Below are 24,246 nucleotides of genomic sequence, written 5' to 3'. Positions count from 1 at the left end.
GGATTCTGTCCCAGTTGCCCCTCTCCCAGGCCAGCTTTCTGCTGTGGCCCAGGAGTGCAGAGGAGGATGACCCAAGTGCTTGGGCCCTGCACCTGCATGGGAGACCAGGAGAAGTACCTGGCTCCTGGCTTCGGATCAGCGTGATGAGCCAGCCACAGCACGCCAGCCGCGGTGGCCATTGGAGGGTGAACCAACGACAAAAAGGAAGACCTTTCTCTCTGTCTCTCTCTCTCACTGTCCACTCTGCCTGTCGAAAAAAAAAGCTACTCCTCAAAGCCACCAACTGTAGCTCGGTGACTATAGACAGCTGCCTAACATCTCAGTTTGGTCATCTGGAACTGGATGAAGTTTCAGTTTAGAGTGCCTAGCTTACAATAAGTTCTATAAAATCATGTCCACTCTTGTCTTCTTGGTCATTTGAGTGACTGTCACTCACTCTGTGATTCACAGAATTATCCTCCTTGATTCCTCCTTCCTTCCCATGAACCCCACTTGGCAATGGCCGCTTACTTCTCTCCAGTCTAAAGCAAGACATACGTCCTGTGAAGTAGGGCGAAGTTTTAATGAGCAAGTACAGAGACCAGAATGAGGAGGAATCATTGTGCTGGCTTTGGGAATCTACAGGTCACATAGAGAAAGGGCTTCCTTGATCATGGGGAGTCTGGAAGCCTCCATCTCTAGCAGATGTCCACTGAGGTCAGGTAGACATCTCTCCACACCTGCATCATCCTCACAGACCCGGGGTGGACTCGGTGGGCAAAGCTGTAACAGTGCTGGCCATTGATCACTACCTGCAGGAGGGAAGAAAATGTGTCAGATACAGAATGCCTCCATACAAACATTCAGTCTTCCTTTTCCATTTGCGACCTAGTACTTATACCACCCACCCAAAACTCCTAACCACACATCAGAAACCAGTAGACATACTTTTTTGAAAAAAAAAAGGTTTATTTGAAAGGCAGAGTCACACACACACACACACACAGACATAGCTTTCATCTGCTTGTTTACTGGTTCACTCCCCAAATGCCTGCAACAGCTGGGGCTGGGCCAGGTCACAGCCGGGAGCCAAGAACTTCATCCAAGTCTCCAACATGAGTGGCAGGAGCTCAAGTACCTGGCCATCATCCACTGCCTCCCAGGCACATTAGCAGGAAGCTGGATTGGCACCACGATATGGAATGCAGGCTTCACAAGTTGGGCTTAACCCGCTGTGCCTCAACACCCACCCTCACATGCTTCTTTTATAGGTCAATTTTGTGACTACATTGGACAATTGCTTACAATTTTCTGAGTCTGCTGACTCCTCTGGTGAAGTTCTTTTTTTTAAATTTTTTTGACAGGCAGAGTGGATATTGAGAGAGAGAGACAGAGAGAAAGGTCTTCCTTTTTGCCATTGGTTCACCCTCCAATGGCCGCTGCGGCCGGCGCATCTCGCTGATCCGAAGCCAGGAGCCAGGTGCTTCTCCTGGTCTCCCATGCGGGTGCAGGGCCCAAGGACTTGGGCCATCCTCCATTGCACTCCCGGGCCATAGCAGAGAGCTGGCCTGGAAGAGCGGCAACTGGGACAGAATCCGGCGCCCCAACCGGGACTAGAACCCGGTGTGCCGGCGCCGCAAGGTGGAGGATTAGCCTGTTAAGCCACGGCGCCGGCCTGGTGAAGTTCTACTACTCTGTGTGGCATTGTCTGTGTTTGCGCAGCCTCCCCTCTACCCTAGAAGAGTCCCAAGGTCAGGGACTTGACTTCCTGTGTCTCCTACAGCACGAGCCCTAGGGGTAGAGCTCACTACAGGTTCATTGAGTGCGTAAACTTCAGGTCCCCAAACCTTCCCTGCATTTACTGCTGATGGTGAAGCTTCTCTTCTGGGCTGCTGGTGGTAGAGACTGCAACCTGGGTGTTCTTCAAGGTTTGGGTAGTGCAGTGGCTCAGGAATGAAGATGTTGGGGGTGGTGCATGGTGTAGTGGTCAAGACACTGGTTGAGATGCCCATGTCTCGTGTCAGAGGCCTGGGTTTACTACCTGGCTCCAGTTCCTGACCCCAGCTTCCTGGGATTGCAGACCTGGGAGGCAGTGGTGATGGCTCAGGTAATTGAGTTCCTGCCACCCACATGGGAGGCTTGAGTTCCCAGCTCTCGGCTTTGGTCTCCGTCCAGCCCTGGCTGTTGCAGGCATCTGGGGAGTGAACCAGTGGGTGGGATCTTTGGTTCTGTCTGGCTCTGCTTCTCAAATAGGAATAAAAAATAAATATAACTTCTAGTAGCTTACAGCTTACAGTGAAATGTGCACTTCCTGAATCAATAAAATGTTAAAGAATGTGAGGTTGGTAATGAGAAGAGTGTGGTATAGAACCTTAATGCAGTGTCATTTGTGAAAGAAAACTATTGGAAAGAACCTGAATGCCCATCAAAAAGGGTCAGTTCTAGTTTTGATCATCCTTCTATTGGAATATTATTTCATTCATTAAAATGCAAGGCAACAATATCATCATAGAGTGATTTTCATGATATATTTTTAAGATTTTTTTATGTATTACAAAAGCAGAATTACTGAGGGGGAGAGAGAGAGAGAGAGAGAGAGAGAGAGAGAGAGAGAGAGAGAGAGAGAGAGAGAGAGAGAGATAGGTCTTCCCTCTGCTGGTTCACTTCCCAAATGGCCACATCAGGAGGTGTGGGCCAAACCAAAGCCAGGAGCCAGGAACTTCATTTGGGTCTCCCACATGTGTTCAGCACTTGGGCCATCTTCTGCTGCTTTCCCAGGTACATAAGCAGGGAGCTGGATTGAAAGTGCAGCTGTTGGAACTCTAAATGTTGCCCTTATGAGATGCAGACATCTCAGCTGGTGGCTTTACTAGCTACACCACAATGCTGGCCCCAGGTGTTTTTTGACTACTAATAAACTCTAGTTCCTAACGCAGTATAAAGAGATGTGTACCATCAAATGTTCAAAAAGAAATGAAAACGTGTGTATGTATGTGTATATCTATACATACACATATATACGTAGATATGCTTATATATGTATGGATCATCTCTTCGAGGAAGGTGATGAAACTAGCAATGGTTGTTCTGGGAAGAAGGATGGGGTTCAGGAGTGAGATGGGGTTGGTGTTGTGTAGCGGGTAAAGCTGCTGCCTTTGATGCTGGCATCCTGTATGAGCACCGGGTCAAGACCCGGCTGCTCCACATCTGATCCAGCTTCCTGTTGTTGGGCCTAAGAAAGCAGTGGAGGATGACCCAAGTGCTTGGGCCCCTGCACCCAGGTGGGAGACCCTGAAAAGATCTAGGCTCTGGCTGTTATAGCCATTTGGAGAGTGAACCAGCAGATGGAAGATTCTCTGTTTCCCCTCTCTTTGTGTAACTCTGACTTTCAAATAATTAAAAATAAATTTTTACCAAAAAATGAAAAAAATGGAGTTAGGTGAACACTTACTTTTGACTGATAGAATAATTCTATTTCTATGCATATTTTAACCATTTAGCTATATGAACATTTCCCTAACAGCATAACTAGAAATGATGGTTGTGGAGGAAGCCAGGGGAGATCCTCTCCAATGGACGAGATGGCCTGTGAGCCAACCCTGACCCTGGACAGAGTTGGGAAAAGAATTGAGGATGGCAGGAAAAGCAGAGGGAGCTCTGAGGTTCCAAGCCTTGGGCTGCCTTTCTCTATCTCTCCTCTCGCTGTAACTCTCTCTCTCTCTCTCAAATAAATTAATAAATAAAATCTTTAAGTAGGGGCAGTACTGTGGCGCAGTAGGCTAATCCTCTGCTGGCGGCGCCGGCATCACGGCACTGGTTCGAGTCCCGGCTGCTCCCCTTCTGATCCAGCTCTCTGCTAAGGCCTGGGAAAGCAGTAGAAGATGGCCCAAGTGCTTGTTTACTGCACCCATGAGGCTCCTGGCTTCAAATTGACCCAGCTCTGACTATTGCAGCCATTTGGGGAGTGAACCAACAGATGTAAGACCTTTCTCTCTGTCTCCAGACCCGGGAGCCCAGGCAGGTGATGCAGCAGGTGCTCCTGGGCACACTCACCTGGTACTCATTATGCAGCACCAAGATGCACAGTTCAAACTGTTGGCCGTCCACGAAGGGCATATGGGAGTATTTCACCTCACAGTCCCAGCCCCCACACCGAAGGCTGTTCATGACCACACAGTGGCCAAAGTACACTCGTAAATGGAAGGCGATGTCAGACCTCTCATTAGTGCCCATGTGGAAATCCACCTGCAACTGTGGGTCCTTCCTGAGGGCAAAGCACATGGCATGTTGGGCAGGTCCCCCACCCCGTGACACCCCACACTCCACACATGTGCCGAGCCTTTCCTACCTCTTCCGCATGGTGAGAGGAAGGTATGCTGTGTCTTTGTCCCTGTGGGGCTGTTTTGGCTCATCCTGCCAGGGTGCTGAGATACTTGTCCCTTAGCCCAAGACTAAAAATGAGCCACAGCCACTGACCTGGGCCTGTTGGTTGCCCATTCCCTGAAAAGTCTGTGGCCCTTGATAAACAGCTACATCCCCACCCCCATCCCTCCAAGGGACCTCTTTCTTCTCCCAGAACCAAGCTCTGCCTGCAGCTCAGCCACTACAGGTCAACACCTGGGGCTTAGGGTCTCCAGGATCTGCACCCACATTTTGCCACCACTATGCTAATGAAAGATCTTAGCTTCACTCAGATGTGAGGCGACGTGAGGCGACCCTCAGCTCTGACAGTCTCCTCCACCCCAGTGGTCCTCCACCCCCACCCCCGGACCTTACGGTACTCACCTGAAAGAGTTGGCAGGTGTCCCTCTGATTGTCACTGAAGAACCAATACACAAGGACACATTCCGTGTGTATGGGACCTGCTGTGGGAATTGGGAGTGGGTGAGAGGGGCCAGGGCAGGTGAGGGCTCCCCTCCTACACGTTTGCTGGGTACAGCAGATTAGAGATCAGAAGGCAAACTGAAGAACCCCTTTATCTCCATCCACCATGGTCAGGGGTCCCTGTATTGTGACAAGGCCAAAGAAGGGTCTCAATTAAGATCAAGGGTCAAGAGCCAGGCTACTTAGATTCTAATCCTGACTCTGCCTGTCACTAGCAGTGAGATGTGAGTTCCATTATTTGTACTCTCCCTGCCTTAGTTTAGCCAGTACAAGTAAGATTGTCAGTAATTCCTACTTCATAGGGTGTTCTAGGAACAGAGTAGCTTATACATGTAAGGACTATACACCTTTAGTCCTGGTGTATAGAGGGTCTGTATGGGGTTTATCTTTGAATGTGGAGGGCCCTTTCTGGAATATGCCTTCCAACAATTTTATACATTTAAAATTGTGAAAATGAGACTTGAGACTGTAAAAACACAGAAATTCATTCCAGTAGAAAAAAGAACATGGGGCTAGCTCTGTGTCTTAACGGGTAAAGCTGCTGCCTGTCATGCAGCGGTTCGAGTCCTGGCTGTTTCACTTCTGATCTAGCTCTCTGCTGTGGCCTGGGAGAGGAGGGGAGGTTGGCCCAGGCCCTTGGGCCCCTGCACCCACATGGGAGACCTAGCAGAGGCTTTTGGCTCCTGGCTTCGGATTGGCCCAGCTCTAGCCATTGTGGCCATTTGGGGAATGAATCAGCGGATGGAAAACCTCTCTCTCTCTCTCTCTCTCTCTCTCTCTCTCTCTCTCTCTGTTTCTCCACCTTTCAAATAAATAAATAAATCCTTTAAAAATGACAAAAATTAAGAGAGGGAATGTGAGCAAATTGTGGAGAGCATAGTCCCAGGTCTTGCACCAAGGGTATGGGGCTGGGAAGGAGTCAGCAAGAATCTGCAAAGTGTGTATGATCTCGGTTTTAAGTCCTGTTTGAACTGAGGCTCGCTTTGCTCCCTCCTGTTTGGGAGGATGTAGTTCCCTGAAAGCAGTCTCCCATGGCTCCCACAGTGTCCAGATTCTGCCCATCCTTCTATAGCACCATGGCAAGGAGAGCCTGGGCCAGAGGAAGGGAGGTGAGGCAGGAGCCAGTGGTCATTGTGTGCAGACCCAGCCCGCTGATCCAGCGGCCCCCTCCACTCTCCCTGAGAATCCCCTAAGGGCTTCTTCATTCTGCTCCTGGGAATGCTCAGAGATGAGTCCTCAGGTTCTGGTGGTCCCCAGGACCTTCACCAGTTCTGCCCATTGGGATCCATGCCGATACCCATGGAAAGACTCACAGCCACCTAACAGGAACCAGTGCTATGGAGGGGGCAGGAGAGAACCTGCACATGCAGAGTGAGCCACACACAGTCACAGTGCAACCCCTGGCCACAGAATAACCCCCCCCCACACACAGTGACAAAGAAGAATGCACAGTCTCACCCCCTTACACTCATCACACACCCGCCCTCCCTAGTCATCGTCTGTCTTCCCCTTAAAGTCACGTCGTCTCAACAGAGCCCACTCTGTCAGATGTCATCTGATGCTGACACGGGATTACCTGCTCCAGGGTCAGCCCATAATGTCCTATGAGGACCTCATGTGTCATATTCCCAGGTCTCTCTTCCATACACCCACAACTCTCAGTAGCACATTCAGATTAACTGCTTGTTCTCAATTTGTGATCCATCCCATTTTTTCTTCCGTCCTTTATGTGACTCTGGGCCACTGGAGGCTGTGCCTCTTCAGCTCACCTGTTGCTCTGCCATTGTTGTTTTCCTCAGGGTGGCTCGTCCTTGGGGTGTCTGGTCTTAGGTGTGGCACTCTTGGGCTGGCTGCATGGAAGTCCTCCAGCCCTGCCCTCTGGTTTTATTCCTGAGCCCAAGCCTTCTGAGAAAGGTTTCCCAGCAGGGTGTGAGGGGCTGGGGTGTCAGAAACAGGCACAATCACAACCACGCCTGTTGTGCGGGGCTGTTTCTGTGATGCGGCAGATATGTCAGAGAGGAGCTGCCAGGGTCAGGCACAAACAGTGGTGATGCGGTGGAGGGTGGGTCCAGCCCCACACCTCTCCCAGACTTTTCCCCACAGGGCAGGGTCCACCTGCAAGGTGTACATTTTCCTCACTTGCACAATGACAAAGAAGAGATGGCCCAAGGGATAAGACCATTGGCCCCAGAAGGAAATCCTCTTCTCTCGCAGAGCTTCCGGGAGAGTGTGGCGATGGAGCCTCAGCAGGACCTGGAGACAGAGGTAGAGAACATCCTCGTGCCAGCCTCCCCCTAGCCCAACCGAGCCCCTGGGCTCTGCCAAGATCTGTGGCACCAGGTGAGGGCCACTCAGATTGTGTCTCTCACACACCTGGGCTCTAGCCACGCCCCCGCTTTCTCTCTGGGTGTCCACGTACCTTGAAATTTCAGACCCCTAGCTCTCCTGTGGATTATGGGAGAAAGCTGAGACCCTAAGTTCTAGTCTTTGATGTGCCTGGTCCTTGGTTCCAGGCCTATCTGAAGACAGCTGCAGCAGAGGTGATGGGACTTCAGCCACGATGCAGTCCATAGATGGGGTGGAGGACTAGGACCCCTCCTCAAGTTCCCCTTTGGTGGTGAGAGGGAACATCCTAAAGCCCAAACTGGAATTTAAGGAAGGAATGTGTTAGACTTCATTCGTCACTGACATGGAATCATGTCAATAATGCTGTCACTTGCATATTAAACTGTTTGAGGGTTCCTTCTGAGGTTCTGTGGGGACTGACTGTACAGCAAATGAGGTCACTCTCTGCCATGCAGGGTTTCTGCACAGTAGTGGCCCCGGGTATTCCCTGTGGGCTTATTCTCGATGGCTCACATACACTGGACATCTATGAGCAGTGGATGTCCCTGTGATAAATATAAAGCACTCTTTTTTTTAAAAAAAATTTTGACAGGCAGAGTGGACAGTGAGAGAGACACACAGAGAAAGGTCTTCCTTTTTGCCATTGGTTCACCCTCCAATGGCCGCTGCGGTAGGCGCGCTGCAGCCGGCGCACCGCGCTGATCCGATGGCAGGAGCCAGGTGCTTCTCCTGGTCTCCCATGGGGTGCAGGGCCCAAGCACTTGGGTCATCCTCCTCTGCACTCCCTGGCCACAGCAGAGAGCTGGCCTGGAAGAGGGGCAACCGGGACAGGATCGGTGCCCCGACCGGGACTAGAACCGGTGTGCCAGTGCCACAAGGCAGAGGATTAGCCTAGTGAGCCACAGCGCCGGCTAATATAAAGCACTCTTAATAGTTATTTTCATTTTATTTGGAAGGCATAGGTGCATGCACACATGTACACACAGACACCTGGCGTTCCCATCTTCTGGCTTACCCCACAAATGCCTAACACAGCCTGTGCTGGGCCAGGCTGAAGCTGGGAGCCAAGCAGTGCACTCCGATCTCCCACATTGGTGGCAGGAACCCACTGGCTCACAGAAGCACGTTAGCAGGAAGCTAGAATTGGAAGTGAAGGAGCTGGGACTCAAACCAGACTCTGATTTGGAATGAGGGCATCCCAAGTGGTAAATTAACCACTAGTCCAAGTGTCTCCCATTCTTTCCATTTGTGTTTGTTTGTTTATTAATTAATTTATTTATTGCCAGGCAGAGTTAGACAGTGAGAGTGAGAGAGAGAGAGAGACAGAGAGAAAGGTCTTCCTTCTGTTGGTTCACCCCCCAAATGGCTGCTACAGCTGGCGTGCTGCACCGATCTGAATCCAGGAGCCAGGTGCTTCCTCCTGGTCTCCCATGCAGGTGCAGGGCCCAAGCACTTGGGCCATCCTTCACTACACTCCTGGGCCACAGCAGAGAGCTGGACTGGAAGAGGAGCAACCAGGACAGAATCCGGTGCCCCAACCAGGACTAGAACCCGGGTTGCTGGCGCCACAGGCAGAGGATTAGCCTAGTCAGCCGTGGTGCTGGCCCCATTTGTATTTATTTTTAAAAAATATTTGTTTATGGGGCTGGCGCTGTGGTGCAGCATGTTAACGCCCTGGCCTGAAGCACCGGCATACCATATGGGTGCCAGTTCAAGATCCGGCTGCTCCACTTCCAATCCAACTCTCTACTATGGCCTGGGAAAGCAGTAGAAGATGGCCCAAGTCCTTGGGCCCCTGCACTCATGTGGGAGACCCGGAAGAAGCTCCTGGCTCCTGGCTTCGGATCGGCGCAGCTCCGGCCGTTGTGGCCAACTGGGGATTGAACCATTGGCTGGAAGACCTCTCTCTCTCTCTCTCTCTCTCTCTCTCTCTCTCTCTCCCCTCTCTCTTTCTCTCTCTCTGCCTTTCCTCTCTGTGTAACTCTGACTTTCAAATAAATAAATAAATCTTTAAAAAATATTTATTTATCTGAAAGGCAGAGAGAGAGAGAGAGAGAGAGAGAGAGAGAGAGAGAGAGAGAGAGAGAGAGAATCTTTCACCCACTGGTTCACTCCCCAGATGGCCATAACCATTAGGGCTAGGCACCAGGAACTCCATCTCGGTCTTTCACATGGGCATTAGGGGCCTGGGTACTCAGGCCATCCTCTGTTCTTTCCTAGGCAAATTAGGAAGGAACTGGATGGAAAGAAGCAGCCAGGATTTGAACCTTTGCTCACAGGGAATGCCAACATTGCATACAGAGGATTAACCCTTTGCACACAATCCTGGCTCAAGTTTTCTAATTGTTGTGGAGACATAGATAGATGGTAAAACTATAAATAAAAGCTGTGAGCAATAAGCACATTCGGTTGGATTCACCTGTGATCAGGCTGTGAGAGGCACTGGGGAGGGCCTCCTAAGCATTTTCAAATAAATAATCAATTTCTGAAGCTTGGTGATGGTTACATGTATGTTTTATTTATTTTATTTCAGGTATATATGTTTTGTATTCATGATATATTTCACAATTTATGGCTTTCATTATAGTTTTTCAATTATAAAGAAGATTCACTTATTTGAAAGGCATAGAGTGTGAGATAGAGCAGTGTATCTTCCATCAACTTGTTAACTCCCCAGGTGGCCACTACAGCTTGGGGAGATAGAGAGATACAGACAGACACATGCACTCTCACCTCTTGCCATGTGATGTTCTGTGTCATTCTAGGGCTTTGCCAGCAAGGATGCCATCATCAGAGACTAAACCAGTGGGGACTACATGACATTGGACTATGCACCTTTAGAACTGTGAGCTAAATAAACTTTTCTCTTTATAAGTTAGCTGCCTCAGGTATTTCATTGTAGTAACAGAAAGCTGACTAGCACACCATGGATTTATATAGATCCAGAAAAAGATCTGAAGACACGGGTGAAGATACTGGCAGTTGGGGTGTATATTGGTGTTGTGTCTCTTTTGAGAGGGAAAGGATAAGGAGATTCCCATCTATCTTAATATACAGTTTGTGAGACCATTGTGTGGAGTGTAGTCTGTTTTCCCTTTGTGGTTTCATACAAATGAATATAAGAGCAACTTCTATAACAGATTCTTCCTAAATACATGAGAAATAAAGGTAGACTATTATACTAATTATTTAATGATTCACATATGGAATGTTGTAAAAAGTAAGTAATTCTCTAGTCTTAAGTTCTTTTGCGTAAGACTGCTAGAAAAATCAAACAACTCATAAATTTTGCTTCAGAAAATTCCAGGTAAATTTGTGCTCATCATAGTTATTTTGAGCCAAAAATCCTGTTATTTTGCCGTGCCTTCTCACTTGGAAGCGAGGGTCAGACCCATCATTAGTCAGCACCACGGACAGCACCACAGAGGTCAAATAGCCTTGGGGACTTTGTATCATTATAGGGCAGAATTTATTTTTTTAAGAAGATTTATTTATTGAAAGGCAGAGTTGCACAGAGATGGACATACACAGAGAGAAAGAGATCTTCCATTCTCTGGTACACTCCTCAAGTGAGTCTGGGCCAAGTCCAAGCCAGGAGCCAGAATCCATCCGGGCTCCCATGTGGGTACAGGGGCCCAGGTACTAGGCCATCTTCTGCTGCTTTCCCAGGCTCATCAGCAGGGAGCTGGGTCAGAAGTGGAGCATCCAGGATTTGAACGAGTGCTCCTAATGGAATGCCCACGATGCAGGAAGTGGCTTAACCTGCTGTGCCACAACACTGTCCTCAAAACCTTTTCTTTTGAAGAAAATATATAAGAGAAGTCAAGAACCTTTGAGAAAGGAAATCGTTTGTTGATAAATGCCCTATTTTTTTTTCAGGCAGAGTGGACAGTGAGAGAGAGAGAGAGAGAGAGAGAGACAGAGAGAAAGGTCTTCCTTTACCCTATTTTCACCCTCCTAATGGCCGCTGTGGCCGGCGCACCGTGCTGATCCAAAGCCAGGAGCCAGGTGCTTCTCCTGGTCTCCCATGAGGGTACCGGGCCCAAGGACTTGGGCCATCCTGCACTGTACTCCCGGGCCACAGCAGAGAACTGAACTGGAAGAGGGGCAACCGGGACAGAAACCGGCGCTCCGACTGGGACTAGAACCTGGTGTGCCAGCACCGCAGGCAGAGGATTAGCCTATTGAGTCATGGCACCGGCCTGATAAATGCCCTATTTTATAAGAGAAGAACAGGAATCTGGATTGAGAACATTGTTGGGAAGTTCCCAGAGGTACTTCAAATATTCTTTATTTATTTATTTATTTGAGAGGTAGAGTTATGGACAGTGAGAGGGAGAGACAGAGAAAAAGATTTTCTATCTGCTGGCTCACTCCCCAAATGGCCGCAATGGCTGGAGCTGTGCTAATCTGAAGCCAGGAGCCAGGAGCTTCTTCTGGGTCTCCCATGCGGGTGCAGGGGCCCGAGGACCTGGGCCATCTTCTGCTTTCCCAGGCCATAGCAGAGAGCTGGATCAGAAGAGGAGCAGCCTAGACTAGAACCAGCACCCATATTGGATGCTGGCACTGCAGGTGGAGGATTAACCTATGGTGCCGGCCCCTCAAATATTCTTTGTTGACCACTGACTCCTGGATTCCCTATGTCCTATCTTGGTATTTCAGGTATTATTACTGGACACCATGAGCACAGGAAAAAAGGACTTGAGATGAAGATGAATGTAACAGATGGTCCACATAAAGTGGACTGAGCTGATGTGTGTCATCCAAGGAAAGTTACTGCTTGCTTGTCTAGCAGGGCCACCTTGTAGGGTTGTGTACTTTTCTTTTTTTGTTTTTGTTTTTTAAGATTTTTTGGGCCGGTGCCGTGGCTTAACAGGCTAATCCTCCACCTTGTGGCGCCGGCACACCGGGTTCTAGTCCTGGTCGGGGCGCCGGATTCTATCCCGGTTGCCCCTCTTCCAAGCCAGCTCTCTGCTATGGCCCAGGAAGGCAGTGGAGGATGGCCCAAGTCCTTGGGCCCTGCACCTGCATGGGAGACCAGGTGAAGCACCTGGCTCTTGGCTTTGGATCAGCATGATGCGCCGGCCGCAGCGGCCATTGGAAGGTGAGCCAGCGGCAAAGGAAGACCTTTCTCTCTGTCTCTCTCTCTCACTATCCACTCTGTCTGTCAAAAAAAAGATTTTTTGATTTATTTGATAGACAGAGCTACAGGGAGGCAAAGTCAGAGAGAGAGAGAGAGAGAGAGAGAGAGAGAGAGAGAGAGGTCTTCCATCCAATGACTCACTCCCATATGGCTGCAACAGCCAGAGCTGGGCTGATCTGAAACCAGGAGCCAGAAGCTTCCTCCAGGTCTCCCACATGAGTACAGGGGCCCAAGCACTTGGGCCATCTTCCACTGCTTTCCCAGGTCATAGCAGAGAGCTGGATTGGAAGAGGAGTAGCCAGAACTCAAAATGGTGCCCATATGGGATGCCAGCACAGCAGATGGGCTTTAACTCGATGCACCACAGTGCCAGCCCTGGGTCATGTAGTTTTTAAGATAAAATGTCCAAGGGGCAAGCAGATATGAAATATACCTCATGCCCTCCTCAGCAAGCAATGGAGCCTAGGATAGTTTCCATTTTCTTAGAGAAATAATTTCCTGGGGCTGGCATTATGACACAGGAGGCTAAGCCACTGCCTGCAATGCCAGCATCCATATTTTTACCAGTTTGAGTCCTGGCTGCTCCATTTCCAAACTAGCTCTCTGATAAGGCACCTGAGGAAAGCAGTAGAAGATGGCCCCAATACTTGGGCCCCTGCCACCCATGTGGGAGGCTCTGATGGAGTTCTAGGCTCCTGGTTTTGTCTTGGCCCAGTCCCAGCTATCGCAGCCATTTGGGGAGTGAAACAGCGAATGGATTATATATCTGTCTCTGTCTCTGTCTCTGTCTCTCTCTCTCTCTCGTGTGCTTCAACTCTGCCTTTCAAATAAATAAAGCCTTTAAAAATAATTTAAAAGAATATCCCAATTATCCAAAAAAGGAATTACAGACTAGAGATTGGATCCTATGATCCATTATAAAAACACAGAAATGACCAAGATTGGGATGGGGAATATATAAGGAGATTGTGCCTAAACAGAACCCAGGAGTTTAGAGAGGAGGAAATTTCATTCAAGTATGGGATGAAACCATGAAGAGAGGCCTGAAGTGTATCATTACCCATGTGTCGGTACTTCATGGGGGCGGGGGAGTTTAGGCAGGAGGCATAGCCATTAGCAAGGTTAGAGTGGAGCAGGCTGTGGCAATGGATATGGTGAGAGGCTAAGCTCAAAAGTGATGTCCAAGAACGTCTTTGTGAACAAAGAGGCCATTTCATAGAAGTTTTTTGAAATCTTCCTTGGTCTTTTTTGGGGGGGTAATATCTTGTTTCTCTTAATGGGTTCTCCAGATTTTACAAGAAACAAATGATCAGAGCACTTCTAGAAGGAAAGGGGCCACCATTCTTGGCAAGAACCCAAAGAATGAGGGTGGAACCTCATGTGACATAGACACATTCCTAGCTGGTTTAACAAATGATGTGGGCCAGTGACTGCTGAACACCTCTTGTTTCCTCCTCTGAAAATGGGCAGGTTAAATGCATTTTCCCTGTGTCTGTTTGTTTTGTGTTTTTGATGTGAGTATGGCGGTGACTTGGTCCTTTAGTGCACAGATAGAGAGGAATTGTACCTGATAATTTATACTGAATTCACTGCATATCCTGATTTAGATGATGAGATCCTAGCTTTCAATCCTGAACCTGTTTCTGTAATTATATTAATTTGGGGGCTTCTTTAGAGGGGGTTGATATTTTGACATGTGGGAAATGTGTAAGTTATTGCAGCCTGAGAGTAGAAAAGTTACTAGCCTCCAAGGTTGACCCTCCCCCCATACACTTGCTGCATCCTTATGTGTCCACTCCCCTTGATTTGGGCTGTATGTATCACAGCAGAATGTGGCAGAAGTGACAGCTGTGATGCCCAAAGCTGGGTCCTATGATGCCTTCCACTCTCTGCTTAGCCTTGTGGAAGGCTCCCCCTGGTGATCAACATTCATTGAGTCCAATAAATAATAGACTGCATGAATTGAGGAAGTCCCACATGGCTATGGAGAGAGAGAACCAGCCAGTCCCAGTGTTTTAGCACTCCAAGCGAAGAGTGAGCATTGTCTGGAAGCCCAGCAGATCCTTTAGAAAACTCAACCCCTCGCCACAGCCTTACTGAAGCCACATGGCACAGCATTCCTGTGAGTCCAGTCACCTGGTCAGACTGACAAAGACCATTGATTCCTGCTATGTTTTTAGTTATTTACTTATTTGAAAGGCAGAATGAGGGAGAACAGGCAGAGATAAAACGATCTCCCATCCACAGATCCACTTCCTCAAATGCTCACAATAGCTGGGACTGGGCCAGGTCAAAGCAGGAAGCTGGAACTCAGCCTGGGTCTTCCATGTGTGTGGCACGGACCCAGGGTTTGATCCACCACCTGCTGCCTTCCAGCGTCTGCATTAGCAAGAACCCAGAATCAGGAGTGGAGTCAGAATGCAAACCCAGGCACTCTGATCAGGGATGCAGGTGCCCCAAGCAGTACCTTAACTGCTCTGCCAAATCCTCCCTACTTCTTGTTTGAAACCAGTGTGTTCCAGGGAGATGATGTAGTGCCTGTCTGAAACAACAGCAGATCCAGTCCGGTTACCACATCCATGTGCGTGAATTGTGCTTACTCCTTGGCCAATACTTGTGACAATTCATTTCCAAACATGGGGCCTAAGTTTCTGTCACATAAACTGAAAAAGTATTGCAATTCCTTGGAAGCCAGAAAAAAAGGGATTCTTTGAGGTAAATCCTCAAACTCCTGGGGGTCTCTAACTATTGCATGGACTGAGCATTTCAAGGGCAAACTTGGTCATCTCCCTCTTTTTTCTGATGCATCCTGCACAAAGCCGAAACTGTTGATACACAAAATCCTTTGGATTAATAAAAGAATTAAGAAACTTCATCTGATTTTCCACAAATTAAGAAGCTGCTCCCCAACCATCAGTTGTCTATATTGTAGACAGCTGCCTAACATCTTAGTTCAGTTCTCTGGAGTGGGGTAAGGGATGCGGTTTATTTATTTATTTATTGACAGGCAGAGTTAGACAGCGAGAGAGAGTGACAGAGAGAGTTATAGACAGAGACAGAGAGAAAGGTTTTCCTTCTGTTGGTTCATTCCCCCAATGGCTGCCACGGCCAGCAATGTGCCAATCTGAAGCCAGGAGCTGGGTGTTCCTCCTGGTCTCCCACGCGAGTGCAGGGACCCAAGCACTTGGGCCATCCTCCACTGCCCTCCCAGGTCATAGCAGAGAGCTGGACTGGAAGAGGAGCAACCAGGACTAGTACCCGGCGCCCTAAACAGGACTAGAACCTGGGGTGCCAGCACCGCAGGAGGAGGATTAGCCTAGTGAGCCATGGCGCCGGCCAGAAATTCGGTTTAGAATGTCTGACACATAAGTCCTACAAAGGCATGTACTCTTGGTCAGTCAGTGACCTTGACACTCACTTTCTGTGTCACAGAAAGATTTATCCTCTTTGATACCTCAGTTCCTCCCATGGAACCCACAGCCCTCTTGGCAATGGCCGCTTACTTCTTTCCAGTCTAAAGCAAGAAATGCATCCTATGAAGTTGGTGAAGTTTTATTGAGCAAGTATAGATAACAAGATGAGGAGGAATCATTGTGCTGGCTTTGGGAATCTACAGGTCACATAGAGAAAGGGCTTCCTTGATCACGGGGAGTCTGGAAGCCTCCATCTCTAGCAGACGTCCACTGAGGTCAGGTAGACATCTCTCCACACCTGCATCATCCTCACAGACCCGGGGTGGACTCGGTGGGCAAAGCTGTAACAGTGCTGGCCGTTGATCACTACCTGCAGGAGGGAAGAAAATGTACTTACACTATCCACCCAAAAGCTACTAATCACATATCAGAACCAATACACATGTTTTTGTTTTAAAGGTTCATTGATTTGAAGGTAGAGTGATGGAGAGGGATGGAGGGAGGGAGGAAGGGAGAGAGAGAGAGAGAAAGAGAGAGAGAGAGGAGATATCTTCCTTCTGCTGGATTACTCCCCAAATGCCTGCAACAGCTGGGGCTGGGCCAGGTCACAGCCGGGAGCCAAGAACTTCATCCAAGTCTCCAACATGAGTGGCAGGAGCTCAAGTACCTGGCCATCATCCACTGCCTCCCAGGCACATTAGCAGGGAGCTGGATTGGCACCACGATATGGAATGCAGGCTTCACAAGTTGGGCTTAACCCACTGTACCTCAACACCCACCCTCACATGCTTCTTTTATAGGTCAACTTTTGTGACTACATTGGACAATTGCTTACAATTTCCTGAGTGTGCTGACTCCTCTGGTGAAGTTCTACCACTCTGTGTGGCATTGTCTGTGTTTGCGCAGCCTCCCCTCTACCCTAGAAGAGTCCCAAGGTCAGGGACTTGACTTCCTGTGTCTCCTACAGCACGAGCCCTAGGGGTAGAGCTCACTACAGGTTCATTGAGTGCGTGAACTTCAGGTCCCCAAACCTTCCCTGCATTTACTGCTGATGGTGAAGCTTCTCTTCTGGGCTGCTGGTGGTAGAGACTGCAACCTGGGTGTTCTTCAAGGTTTGGGTAGTGCAGTGGCTCAGGAATGAAGATGTTGGGGGTGGTGCATGGTGTAGTGGTCAAGACACTGGTTGAGATGCCCATGTCTCGTGTCAGAGGCCTGGGTTTACTACCTGGCTCCAGTTCCTGACCCCAGCTTCCTGGGATTGCAGACCTGGGAGGCAGTGGTGATGGCTCAGGTAATTGAGTTCCTGCCACCCACATGGGAGGCTTGAGTTCCCAGCTCTCGGCTTTGGTCTCCGTCCAGCCCTGGCTGTTGCAGGCATCTGGGGAGTGAACCAGTGTGTGGGATCTTTGGTTCTGTCTGGCTCTGCTTCTCAAATAGGAATAAAAAATAAATATAACTTCTAGTAGCTTACAGCTTACAGTGAAATGTGCACTTCCTGAATCAATAAAATGTTAAAGAATGTGAGGTTGGTAATGAGAAGAGTGTGGTATAGAACCTTAATGCAGTGTCATTTGTGAAAGAAAACTATTGGAAAGAACCTGAATGCCCATCAAAAAGGGTCAGTTCTAGTTTTGATCATCCTTCTATTGGAATATTATTTCACTCATTAAAATACACAGCAGTATCATCTTGAAGAGTGCTTTCCTAAAGATATGTTTTTTACACAGCTAATAAACTCTAGCTCCTAAGTGCAGAAAAAGAGAAACATGCACCATCAAATGTTCAAAAATATATGAAAGCATGTGTATGTATAGGCATAGGTGCACAAGCACACACACACATATACATACATGTGTGTAAGCTATCCAACATGCTTCTGTAGATATGGGTCATCTCTGAAAGGAAGGGAAGGAAACTAGCAATGGTTATTCTGGGAGGAGGGATGGGGTTCAGGAGTGAGATGACTTACTTTTGACTGATAGAATAATTTTATTCCTGTGCCTATTTTAACCATTTAGCTATATGAACATTTACCTAACAGCAAAACTAGAAATAATGGTTGAGGGAGAAGCCAGAGGAGATAGGTGGATAGGATGGCCTGTGAGCCAACCCTGACCCTGAACAGAATTGGAAAAGAACTGAGGATGGCAAGAAAATCAGAGGGAACTCTGAGATTCATAGCTTGGGGCAGGAGTGGCTGAGGGAGATGATCACCAAGGACTGCCGGGGTCAGGCCTGGGAACCCAGGCAGGTGGCGCAGCAGGTGTTCCTGGGCACACTCACCTGGTACTCATTGTGTAGCACCAAGATGCGCAGTTCAAACTGTTTGCACTCCATGAAAGGCATGTGGGAGGATTTCACCTCACAGTCCCAGCCCCCACACCGAAGGCTGTTCATGACCACACAGTGGCCAAAGTACACTCGTAAATGGAAGGCAATGTCAGACCTCTCATTAGTGCCAGTGTGGAAATCCACCTGCAACTGTGGGTCCTTCCTGAGGGCAAAGCACATGGCATGTTGGGCAGGTCCCCCACCCCGTGACACCCCACACTCCACACATGTGCCGAGCCTTTCCTACCTCTTCCGCATGGTGAGAGGAAGGTATGCTGTGTCTTTGTCCCTGTGGGGCTGTTTTGGCTCATCCTGCCAGGGTGCTGAGATACTTGTCCCTTAGCCCAAGACTAAAAATGAGCCACAGCCACTGACCTGGGCCTGTTGGTTGCCCATTCCCTGAAAAGTCTGTGGCCCTTGATAAACAGCTACATCCCCACCCCCATCCCTCCAAGGGACCTCTTTCTTCTCCCAGAACCAAGCTCTGCCTGCAGCTCAGCCACTACAGGTCAACACCTGGGGCTTAGGGTCTCCAGGATCTGCACCCGCATTTTGCCACCACTATGCTAATGAAAGATCTTAGCTTCACTCAGATGTGAGGCGACGTGAGGCGACCCTCAGCTCTGACAGTCTCCTCCACCCCAGTGGTCCTCCACCCCCACCCCCGGACCTTACGGTACTCACCTGAAAGAGTTGGCAGGTGTCCCTCTGATTGTCACTGAAGAACCAATACACAAGGACACATTCCGTGTGTATGGGACCTGCTGTGGGAATTGGGAGTGGGTGAGAGGGGCCAGGGCAGGTGAGGGCTCCCCTCCTACACGTTTGCTGGGTACAGCAGATTAGAGATCAGAAGGCAAACTGAAGAACCCCTTTATCTCCATCCACCATGGTCAGGGGTCCCTGTATTGTGACAAGGCCAAAGAAGGGTCTCAATTAAGATCAAGGGTCAAGAGCCAGGCTACTTAGATTCTAATCCTGACTCTGCCTGTCACTAGCAGTGAGATGTGAGTTCCATTATTTGTACTCTCCCTGCCTTAGTTTAGCCAGTACAAGGAGGATTTCAGGATTCACTGCTTCATGCCATCCCAATGGAGCTCTCTATTAGAAACAACCAGTTGGTGCTCCAGGATCCGCACGCACTCTCGTGTCAAATCCAGGTGTCTCTTCCATACACCCACAACTCTCAGTACCACATTCAACAAAGAAAGATTCCTGTTCTCATCTCATGAAATCTCCCATTCCTCTACTCCTTCCTTTATGTGACTCGGGACCACTGGAGGCTGTGCCTCTTCAGCTCACCTGTTGCTCTGTCATCGCTGTCTTCTTGGGCCAGCTCTTCTAGGGGTGTCTGGTCTTAGGTGTGGCACTCTTGGGCTGGCTGCATGGAAGTCCTCCAGCCCTGCCCTCTGGTTTTATTCCTGAGCCCAAGCCTTCTGAGAAAGGTTTCCCAGCAGGGTGTGAGGGGCTGGGGTGTCAGAAACAGGCACAATCACAACCACGCCTGTTGTGCGGGGCTGTTTCTGTGATGCGGCAGATATGTCAGAGAGGAGCTGCCAGGGTCAGGCACAAACAGTGGTGATGCGGTGGAGGGTGGGTCCAGCCCCACACCTCTCCCAGACTTTTCCCCACAGGGCAGGGTCCACCTGCAAGGTGTACATTTTCCTCACTTGCACAATGACAAAGAAGAGATGGCCCAAGGGATAAGACCATTGGCCCCAGAAGGAAATCCTCTTCTCTCGCAGAGCTTCCGGGAGAGTGTGGCGATGGAGCCTCAGCAGGACCTGGAGACAGAGGTAGAGAACATCCTCGTGCCAGCCTCCCCCTAGCCCAACCGAGCCCCTGGGCTCTGCCAAGATCTGTGGCACCAGGTGAGGGCCACTCAGATTGTGTCTCTCACACACCTGGGCTCTAGCCACGCCCCCGCTTTCTCTCTGGGTGTCCACGTACCTTGAAATTTCAGACCCCTAGCTCTCCTGTGGATTATGGGAGAAAGCTGAGACCCTAAGTTCTAGTCTTTGATGTGCCTGGTCCTTGGTTCCAGGCCTATCTGAAGACAGCTGCAGCAGAGGTGATGGGACTTCAGCCACGATGCAGTCCATAGATGGGGTGGAGGACTAGGACCCCTCCTCAAGTTCCCCTTTGGTGGTGAGAGGGAACATCCTAAAGCCCAAACTGGAATTTAAGGAAGGAATGTGTTAGACTTCATTCGTCATTGACATGAATCATGTCAGTAATGCTATCACTTGCATATTAAACTGTTTGAGGGTTCCTTCTGAGGTTCTGTGGGGATTGACAGCAGAAGTCTTTTGGCCACTGTAGGCATCAAATGGTATCCCTTCCTTCCATGCAGGGTTTCTGCACAGTAGCGGCCCCTGGGTATCCCCTGTGGGCTTATTCCCCATGGCTCTCATCACCCTGGATGTCCAGGAGCAGTGTCGGTGTCCCTGTGATATATATAAAGTACTCTTATTTTAAAAGTTGTTTTCATTTTATTTGAAAATTTGAGATACACAGAGAGGTGGGCAAATAGACAGAGAGACAGAGGTCATTTCATCTTCAGGCTTACCCTCCAAATGCCTACCAATGTCAGGGCTGGGCCAGGCTGAACCTGGGAGCGAAGCAGTGCACCCTGGTCTCCCACATTGGTGGCAGTACCCCAAGCACCTAAGCCATCATCCACTGCCTACAGAGACTTGCTAGCAAGAAGCTGGAATTGGAAGTTAATAAGTGGTTGGCCAGTGGTGTGGCTCACTTGCATAATCCTCCGCCTGTGGCGCCGGCACCCTGGGTTCTAGTCCCGGTTGGGGCGCCGGATTCGGTCCTGGTTGCTCCTCTTCCAGTCCAGCTCTCTGCTGTGGCCCGGGAAGGCAGTGGAGGATGGCTCAAGCGTTTGGGCCCTGCACCCACATGGGAGACTGGGAGGAAGCACCCAGCTCCTGGCTTCAGATCGGTGCAGAGCCGGCTGTAGCGGCCATTAGCGGAGTGAACTAACAGAAGGAAGACCTTTCTCTCTGTCTCTCTCTCTCTCTCACTGTCTAACTCTGCCTGTCAAAAAAATAAAGGAAGTTAATAAATGGTGAATTTACCACTTACAAATGTGTGCCCTTCTTCCCACTTTTTAAATTTTTTTTAAATTTTAAAATGAATTCCACAGAAAGGGCAAGACAGACAAAGAGATCTTTCTGCTGGTTCACTCCCCTAAAAGCCAGTACAGCTGGGGCTGAGCCAGGCAGCCCTCCTGAGGGGGCCGTTTATAGAGGCCACAGCCTCAGTCTGCACGTAGGGCTGCACCCCACCTGTGTAAGGTCTGCCATCTGCTGTGCCTGACCAGCAAGGGCTCCCTTGACCTCCTCTGGCTTGGGGATAGATTAAAACCAACAGGTTGTAGACTGCCTAGACAAAGAATTGTCGCATACATTGGCTGCAGGGCTAGTATTTCTGGAGCAAGCTCTGAGTACCAGGAGAAGACACAGACACCAGCAGACACTTGGGGAAATGGTTTCTGTAGCAGCTGAGGCTGACTGCTTGCTTAGGGGCAGTGAGGACTCATGCACTTCTGGGTCATCTGAACACTTAAACTCGGAAATTAGTGTTGTGTTTGTAGGTAAAAGAAGCAGGCACTGAGAGCTGGATGGATGCCTCCTGGTCCTGTGTTAATCGCTGGATTAAAAGCCTAGTGAGTGTCATGGATTCACTCATTCAGCATCTCAGCCCATTTCTTTCTGCATCACCTGAGGCTCAGAATGAAACACCTGCCAATTCCAACCCCTCTTTGGTTCCTGTGCCTTCCTGGAGCTGTCCTGGGTAGGGTGCATCCTGGGGCAGGGCAGATGTCTCTGATTATCTGGCCTTGTACTTAATTCATGTTGATTCCAAGAAGATATCACAATACAGGCATTCATTCCCTAAGGAACAAAAACAGAATTTATCATCAACAGACCCTTACTACAAGGAAAACTCAGGGTTGGGGCGGTGCTGTGGCACAGTGGATTAAGCTGCCACCTATGATCTGGCATCCCATAGGAGCATTCATTTTCGAGTCCTAACTGCTCCACTGCAATCCAACTTCCTGCTAATGCACCTGGGTAGGCAGTAGAAGATGGTTCAAGTGCTTGAACAACTGCTTGAGCTCTTGACTTCAACCTGGCCAGCCTGCCTATTGCAGCCATCTGGGGACATGAACCAGCAGATGGAAGTTCTTTCTCTGTCTCTGTTGCCCCCACCTACCCCCATAACTCTGCATTTTAAATAAATAAGTCTTTGGGGACAAAAAAGAAAGCTTGTGGGCTGGCATTGTGCAATGGGTTGAGCTGCTGCCTGCCATGCTGGCATCCCATATCAGAGCACCAGTTCATGTCTTGGCTGTTCTGCTTCTAATCCTGCGTCCTACTCATTCACCTGGGTAAACAATGGAGGATGGGAGACATGGACAGAGTTCTAGGCTCCTGGCTTTGGCGCAATCCAGCCCTGACTCTTGTGGGATTTGGAGAGTGAACCAGTGGATGGAAGCTCTCTCTCTCTCTCTCTCTGTGTCTCTCCCTCTCTGTCACTCTGCCTTTCATATAAATTAATAAATCTTTTTTAAAAATAAGCTTATTAAATGTTTCACATATAAGAAAAATAATGCCAAATGAAAACCTAGATTTATACAAATGAACACTGAACACTGAAAATGGGTAGCATGTTGATAAATATAAAAGACTTTTTAGCTTTAATTGCTTTAAATGATAATCTTTAAAACAAAAATTGTGACAATATGTTGTATTGTTTATAATGTAGGTAGGAGTAAAATTATGAAATTGCAGCAGCATAAGAGGGTGAATGGAAACCTGTTGTTGTGGGGTTACTATATTATAGGTGAAGAAGTCCAGTATCACTGGATGGCAGTGTGTGATAAACTGAAGATGTCTATTGTAAACTCTAGACCAACAACAAAACAGGAGATAGAGCTGATGTATGGGTACAACAGGACTTGTCTCCCAAAACTCATGGAGTTGTTTAAACTGAAATGTCTTTTTTTTTTTTTGACAGGCAGAGTGGATAGTGAGAGAGAGACAGAGAGAAAGGTCTTCCTTTTGCCGTTGGTTCACCCTCCAATGGCCGCCGCGGTAGCGTGCTGCGGCCGGCGCACCGCGCTGTTCCGATGGCAGGAGCCAGGTGCCTCTCCTGGTCTCCCATGGGGTGCAGGGCCCAAGTACTTGGGCCATCCTCCACTGCACTCCCTGGCCACAGCAGAGAGCTGGCCTGGAAGAGGGGCAACCGGGACAGGATCGGTGCCCCGACCGGGACTAGAACCCGGTGTGCCGGCGCCGCAAGGCGGAGGATTAGCCTAGTGAGCCGCGGCGCCGGCCTAAACTGAAATGTCTTAATGTTGATGTTTGGTGGATTAATGGTGGAGATTTGGTATATTGAGGACACGTGAGAGGTGGGGCCAGTGGGAGGTCTTTGGGTTTTGGGGGTGAGCCCTCAGAGGGTAGTTCTCATGAGAGGTTTGATTATTTGAATTCTAGTTGGGTCTAGGTTTTCTCTCTTCCTCGTGGCTCACAATGTGATTGTTCACCTGCACCTGCCATGAGCAGCTTCCACAGACACCGGACTGTGGGGATGCCTGCCCTGAAGTGTAGCCTCCAAGCTGGAGGCTAAAATAAGCCTTGAATTTCCCAAAGCTCTTTCAGATATTTTGGTTAAAGTCATGAAAATCTGTGAGATCCTTTGGAGTGCCAGATTCTGTCCTGGTTGCTCCTCTTCCAGTCCAGCTCTCTGTTGTGTCCCAGGAAGACGGTGGAGGATGGCCCAAGTGCTTGGGCCCTGCACCCACATGAGAGACCAGGAGGAAGCTCCTGGCTCCTGGCTTCGGATTGGTGCAGTGCCGGCTGTGGAGGCCATTTTTTGGGGAGTGAATCAATGGAAGGAAGACCTTTCTGTCTCTCTCTCTCTCACTGTCTAACACTGCCTGTCAAAAAAATAAAAAAGAAAATCTGTGAGATCCTAAAAAATGATTAATCCAGAAGAAGGAAAAATGATGATGGAGGAAGAAAAGTCAACATGGTGGATTTACGTTCAATGATATTTACATCACATTTTTCATTACCAGATTTCATGGCCCACTATGGCCCTTAGCATACAGTCCAAGCTCTACCGAGTGAT

The 24,246-nt window shown here is 49.1% G+C and overlaps 2 protein-coding genes across 2 annotated transcripts; both read right to left on the bottom strand.

The window, feature by feature from the left end:
- Positions 1 to 677: 677 nt before the first annotated feature.
- On the bottom strand, positions 678 to 6,647 carry LOC133748896 (placental protein 13-like). The gene is made up of 4 exons (XM_062177990.1): positions 6,633 to 6,647; positions 4,765 to 4,841; positions 4,029 to 4,243; positions 678 to 787 (listed from the first exon to the last, which is right to left on the bottom strand). The coding sequence occupies exons 1-4, from the start codon at positions 6,645 to 6,647 to the stop codon at positions 678 to 680; spliced, it is 417 nt and encodes a 138-aa protein (XP_062033974.1).
- Positions 6,648 to 16,021: 9,374 nt separating this feature from the next.
- On the bottom strand, positions 16,022 to 19,413 carry LOC133747651 (galectin-10-like). The gene is made up of 4 exons (XM_062175975.1): positions 19,399 to 19,413; positions 18,781 to 18,860; positions 18,045 to 18,259; positions 16,022 to 16,131 (listed from the first exon to the last, which is right to left on the bottom strand). The coding sequence occupies exons 1-4, from the start codon at positions 19,411 to 19,413 to the stop codon at positions 16,022 to 16,024; spliced, it is 420 nt and encodes a 139-aa protein (XP_062031959.1).
- Positions 19,414 to 24,246: the final 4,833 nt, after the last annotated feature.

The sequence above is a fragment of the Lepus europaeus genome, chromosome 19 (genome assembly GCF_033115175.1).
Source record: "Lepus europaeus isolate LE1 chromosome 19, mLepTim1.pri, whole genome shotgun sequence".
NCBI classification, from domain to species: domain Eukaryota; kingdom Metazoa; phylum Chordata; class Mammalia; order Lagomorpha; family Leporidae; genus Lepus; species Lepus europaeus.
This window is presented reverse-complemented; position numbering and strand designations above follow the sequence as displayed.